General features: G+C 33.8%; 1 protein-coding gene across 2 annotated transcripts in view; it reads left to right on the top strand.

Moving 5' to 3' along the window:
• Nucleotides 1-6,495, top strand: part of CEP85L (centrosomal protein 85 like) — a 151,535-nt gene extending 145,040 nt beyond the window's left edge. For both annotated transcript variants that reach the window (XM_025422855.3, XM_025422856.3), the window contains exon 13: nucleotides 1,673-6,495. In XM_025422855.3, the coding sequence (XP_025278640.1) occupies nucleotides 1,673-1,836 (164 nt within the window). In that variant the 3' untranslated portion in view covers nucleotides 1,837-6,495. The remainder of the gene's footprint in view (nucleotides 1-1,672) is intronic.
• Nucleotides 6,496-6,713: the final 218 nt, after the last annotated feature.

Genomic DNA, 6,713 nt, shown 5'->3' with positions numbered 1-6,713 from the left:
CAAATAGTGTCATCTACAGATAGTGAAAGTTTTACTTATTCCTCAACAATTTGGATGCTTTTGTTTCTCTTTGTATATATTTTCTCTCAGTAATCTTACCCATGTCCTTTTGTTTTCTGTTAGTGCAGTAGCTTTGACCTATGCATCTCTTACCATGCCTAGAATGTCCTTCCTGGACTCTTGATTATACTTACCTCATGTAAGAACCAGCTATTCCATAGGCATCATAGACTCACTGTATCCAAAAGAGAACCTACCTTTCTTCTCTCCCTAAACCTGTTCCTCCTCTCAGTGAGTAGCACCACCATCTACCTTGAACACCCCAATCCAGGCTTTTATCTTCCACCCTATTCTTTCCTTTATCTGGGTATGCCTCATGCCTAGTCCCTAACCCCTATACAACTTATTTCTACCAGTCACTTCTTAAGAAGCATTCTTTCCATTACATCTACATTGCACTGTTGCCTTAAAACAAGCTTTCAGAGTCCTTCATTTGGACTGGTCTCTTTGTCAACTATCTTGCCATCTTGCCTACTTTCCCCCCCTAATCCATTTTTTACATTGCTACAGAGTAATATAACCTAATGGTGATTCTGATTTCCTAATACTTACAGCCCCCTACAATAGAGATGGGTAGTTCCCACCTGCCTCTTTAGCCTTATTTCTTGGCACTTTCCTTTTATAATTCGTGTTCTGCCATTTTAGAGCTGATTACTGCTCAGATTCTTTGGTTTCTGCTTTTGTACCTTTGTTCATTCTGCTTCCTTGGCCTATCCAGTTGAAGCTGAGCCCTCTCCACTGAGGCTGGTTGTTCTCTTCCTTGTGCCACTATAGCCTGTGTATGGGGTTAGGACACCTACAATACTTGATTGTGCTTACTGTTTATGAAAGTATATGTAAATGATTAAGGATAAGCCACCTACCTCATTTTTTTATGGCCTTAGCATCTAGCATAGTGCCTGGATCATGGCAGGTGTTCATTTAGTGTTTGTTAACAAGTTAATCTGACTCTTAAGTCTTCTGTAAGCTACCAGTGCCAGTGAAAGTATAAAGAAGGATTTATTTTACAATTGCTGGCTCCATCTGCTTTTATGTTGAGACGTGCTGACAAAGGAACTGACATAAATAATTAAAAGCCAGCTGATTCAGGGCCTCACTCTCACTCATTCAGCCATTGGACAACTAGCCATCAGCCCAATTCAATTACATAGGGTTGTAGCATTCCAACTCAGTATATATGTATACATATACACACACACGCACTTATCATATGTTTTGGAAATTTATGTTTTCATGCCAATAAACCCATTTTGCAGTCTATAAAAATTTAAGCTATCACTACTCAATACAGAAGTGTTTTCGTATTTTTATGAAGTTGGAATGAAGAGAGCTATTAGAGCATGCTTTTTCCTAACTTTTAAAATGTTGTCATCCTTTAAACATGTTGAACATGTGTGTTATTACTGTATGAATTTAATGCAATTTAATTAGCAAAAATTTAAAAGGACCAAGTAAATAAGATCTATTTAATATTGAATGATACATCATTTAAACCTGAACCTGACTGGTATTCAGCACACCACATTATATTTCTAATGATAATTAAGTCAAAAATCTTAAAATGCTTTTGTTCAAAAAAGTCTGAAATATTCTCCATATTTTATTTCCACAGCAATGAACTGTTCAGCTGAAGAGACTGAGAATGATTATAGCCCAGAAACACTCACTAAAAAATTGTCAGATGTATGCCAGTTACGGAGGGACATCGATGAATTAAGGACTACAATATCAGACCGCTATGCTCAGGACATGGGAGACAACTGCATTACCCAGTGATCAACTATTGGTCCCACAGCAATAATGACCCATTTGTTAAATGCTGCTGTGTTATAGTTCTTCATATTTCTTTTTAGGAGCCATAATGGAAAGTTGCAAGTGACATATCACTTACATATAGGATTTTTTTTTTCTGTGGATTTGTTTTACTGGGGGAGAGAGGAGATTTGATGAGGTTTCAAAGGGGCTTATTACCTAATCAGGCCAAAAAACCATATTACTATTTGAAAAATGTGATGAAGTGAGTAAGAAAAAAAAATCTGTCTTCTCAAACTACTGATTGTAGGACCAAGCTGTGAAGAGTGCCCTTCAGATAAAGGGGTAGAATTTCTTTTTATCTGTTTGTGTGTGTGTGTGTGCACGTTGGTGTGCATGTGTGTTTATTCACAAAATTATAAGGATCTCTAGGGTCAAAAGCAAAGCTTCTAAGAAAGGCACACACTGTTTATTCTTATATTTCTTTTTTTTTTTTCATGTAGAAGCTTGTGTTGTACTTTGGGGTTTTCAAGGGCTGGCTGAACAAGAGTTCCAACAGCAGGCAAGTGTTTGAATAGTAGTACAGCTGGCAAGACAATTTGTATTTTGAACAACCACTGCGCTGAGATGATGAGGTTGTGGGTGGGGTTGATTGTAGTACTGTAGATAGGTCAGCTATTTTTCCAGAGTGATTGTGGGTTGCCTTAGAGGTATGGAATTTTGACGTGATAATCTTTTTCATTAGCATTGCAATTTATGTATCACAAGGCAACTTAACATAATTTGAACTAATTTTAACGTATCCCTTACTATTTCCAATTTTTCACTTTCATGTATCAATGTATACAAAGCCATAAAAAAATAATGCTAACCTCCTGAGGCCATTGTTATAAAGAAGGATTAACAAAGTCACTCTGGAACAATAGTTTATTTATCCAATTCTCAAAACGTTTACATTTTAACAATTTTGTATGTTTTAAAGGTAAAAGTACTTTAAGAAAAAGCCAACCTGTATTCTTTATATCTGAATTATCACAAGCATAAAATCAAAACCAGGTGATATTTCAATTACATTTATTAGGTAAAATACATTAAAAACAGGGTTTTTCATATAATACAAAGTCGACCAGGTTAGTTCTTCTTCTGGAGTATAGGATATCATTATGAAATGCAACTGATTTTTAAGTAGACATACAATTATTTAAATTTCTAAATGAGTATTAGTTGGATTTTGGGAAAAACTATATATTTTATTGCCTTCAGAGCATTTATTACATTCTTTTGAATATACTTAGTTATGGCAATCATTGTTCTTTATAAACAGGTTTGTTTTCTTGATGCAACCATATTGGTCAAGACTAAATAAGAGGTAGGAATAAAGGGTGTGAGTTCAGCAGGATGTTGTTGTTTTGGGCAAGAGCAGATCACATGTCCAATTTTTTTTTTGCCAGGCTTATATACTGGTATAAAGGCTGCTCCTAGAAAAGATTTTTCTTAAATATTTTCAGCATTTAAAACATGTGGAATAAAAACTTCAAGGAAACTACCCAGGAAGGCATTCAGTTCAGAATTTGGCTTATACGCAGTGCTCAGTAAGTTATTTTATGGTTATGTTAAAACAGTCAGTTATAATACATTGTAAGGACATCGCACTTTCCTTTCATTCAGTGCCTGAGTCCTCCCTACTCTTACTTCTTAGGATCTGGGCTCTAAGTAATCAGTGCATTATAGTGATTCTGCATTCCAAGTACTTAACCTAATAAGGAAAAGTCACTGCAGTCAAATGCTCTACCACTGAGCTATACCCCCTAAAGTCACTGGTAAGAATGTGGCATTCTAATGTGTTCATTTGTTTTTTTAATATTGGTGGTTTGAAGACAATCAGGGAGTGGTAAATTTATACCAAAAATCCATTGCAAAGAATTCTGTCTTGTAAAAATGGGCCTTTACATTAAGTAGATAATAGCACCTGAAAGAGATAAGCCACAGTGCAGCACACTACATTTTTCCATTCTCTCTGAATAGAAACCCCAACCCCTATCCCTCAAGCTCCACAGTTTTGGATATAAAGGCACCCTAAGATGATAGTACTAATGCACATAAATAAGGACTCATTTGGGTCACTAGGTTCTTAACATCTTCTAGGTTTTCAGTATATGTTTTGGGGTTTTATGGTTACTGTTTTAAACAAACTTTTGGCTCTTTGCTTTGACTTACTGTAGATAAATTTTTGTTTTCTGGCTTAGGATAAAATATTTGATTTCTCAAAAAAGTTTTCTAAAACTTACAGGATTTGACTTAATTCACATGTCTTGAGGTAAAAATGTTTTGACTTAGAAAATTGACAAACTACTACTGGTGTATTTAAGTTTCAAAAATGTGTGCCTCCCCGTAAATAAAAAAGGAAAATAAAAGGTGACAGTTTTAAGTATAACCCTGAGTTACAAAATAATCTCTTGGAGTCTGGAGTTTGTGAAGAGAACTAGATAATAAGTAGACAGTCTTGGAGGGAATATTTTTGGGGAAATTAAACTAGTAGTATTTTCATTTGTCAGCATTTAATTTTGATTTTATTTTTCAGAAAAACCCCCTCTTCCAAGATAACCTCTTGTGTTAGAATGTAATAATATTGATATCTCTTTGAAAACAAAGATTTTACTTTTAGGTCAAGTAAGATGGGCAAAATAGAAACAGTATATAGTGTCTTATCCTAGTTTGAACTAGGATGTTCTCAGAAGTTAATATTCTGATATATGTTTGAGATGAATATTTACCTAAAATTTGAAGTTAAATCTATTTGATAATTTCCTTAGATGTGAAAACTTTTTAATTATGCTTCTGTGAATTAAATGCTTGTCTCCTTAGAAAGTATTTCATGCAGTATTAACATTTATTTCTGGTCTTCTGGGTTTTGAAGTTGAGCTTATTCTGCCTCAGTCACACTAAAGCAGGGATATAAAGTAACAGTATCTCAATAAAAGACCCAGTTACCTGTGCAGATAAAATATAACTGAATCAGAGGCACGATAGTTGTCTTTTCTTTTGATGTCTGGAAAAGGATGACTTCAGTTAAACTGTTAGTAAATTTTCACTGGCCTCTAATTTTAAAAGCTTAAGTAGCGACTAGGTAAGTCATGCCTGGATTTCTTTTTAAGGAAGTGTGGCCCTTTTTCATATTTGAAATGGGATTCAGTATTTAATATTAATAATATTATTTTTTAGTGAAATTTATTTCGGTCATGACAGTTGACTAAACTGAATTAGACTTCTGTAGCTTATTAGAGACAATCTCAAGGGCTGCAAAGTTGCTAAAGTGGATATTGTACATTTCTGACTCACTAATGAGCTTATAAATTCATTTTATCATAGTTCAAGACATTACTAGAAATCTCTTAGAGGATATTTTTAAAGGAACTACTTTATTGAGAAAATATTCTTTCAATATCAGTAATAGTTCATTGAATAACTTAGCAGCCAAGAACTTGGACTGTATTTTTACATAGCATAGTTCAGCTCAGCTACACCTTTAGTTTGATTTATTGGCCTTCTCTTATGTAGATTTCTATCATTGTAGATATGTAATTACAGTAATAAGCAGTTCTGATAACCATGCTCACTCAGACTATCATTTGAAACTGCCAGTAGCTATAGCTCTCAGAGCCACTTAATTCATTTTGTTTCCATTTTTGACAATTTTCAGTGTTCACAAAACAAGAAAAATGATTTCCTATTTGGTATAAAGAGTATAATTTCCAACTTTACCCCAAGATGCCATGGTGGTATATTGCTGTGTGATAATAATATACATTTAATCATGAAGGGGGAAAGCTTTTGGATATTTAAATTCTTTTCTTATTTAAAAGAAGTACTGAGTATATTAATGTAGTTTGAAATCAATAAGTCATTAACAACACTATTGCAGCTGCATACAGAGAGAACCTTTTGTGCCTTTTTGCCTGCAGTAAGCATTCATTTCTGTTTTACATGAGTTATAAGAATGTTGATGATTATTGCACCTTGTTCTTCTGTAAATAGACTTGATTAAGGATTTTTTCTTAAGCAAGGAGCAGGTTTTCATTACTAGGTTAGATACCTTAGGAAACATGAGAGGAGGGTATCGGATAAATGTCTTTGGAGCCCAGCCTTTTCCCAGTATAGTGAGCAGGAAACTCCTTTGGAATATAGTTATTTTTGTGTATATGTGTGTACATATATGTATAAATATTTAAATACAGAAACAAAATTTGGCATCACATTGGTGTGATGACAAGAAGTAGTAAGGTGCTAGCTAGGTGGTTACATTAAAAGCACAGCAGAGTGTATAATCAGTCTCTATGACTGGTGATTTTTGTAAACTAGGTTCAATTTTTGAACCACCCAGAATACCTCATATGTAAATACAGAGTGGTCATGACTTAATTGAAATACAGTTATTGTAAAAAGAATGTGAAGCCACTGGTTGGCTTATGCCTTCTGATCTATCATTCTTGCCTCTTTTTTTGTAAAGGGGTTATTTTGTTTTTGTTTTTTAATAGGGTTTACAGCTAGAATTTTGAATGCCAAAGTTCTATTTATTAAATTAAAAAAAGTTTTCAATGTTAATGGCTAAGTATTTTTCCACTGGACTATTGTTTGTGATGTTGAAATTTGTATTTACAGAGAAATAAATTTTTTATAAAAAGATACCTGTCTCTGAGAGTGCCTAATGTTAATATAAGAATGTATTTGGAAAAAAAAAAAAAAAAAAAAAAAAAAAAAAAAAAAAGAATGTATTTGAAATTTCAGACTCCACTGAATTCCCAATGATAAGAATATGCTGACCTGGCTTTTAGGTAAAAGCTTACTATAAATACAAAAGAGAGCCTTTGACTAGAACATGGATACTTCTGCTTTTAGTCTAT

This window comes from Canis lupus, chromosome 1 (assembly GCF_003254725.2).
Source record: "Canis lupus dingo isolate Sandy chromosome 1, ASM325472v2, whole genome shotgun sequence".
In the NCBI taxonomy this organism is placed as follows: Eukaryota; Metazoa; Chordata; class Mammalia; order Carnivora; family Canidae; genus Canis; species Canis lupus.
Note: the sequence above shows the minus strand (reverse complement) of the source record. Positions and strands in the feature narration are given on the sequence as shown.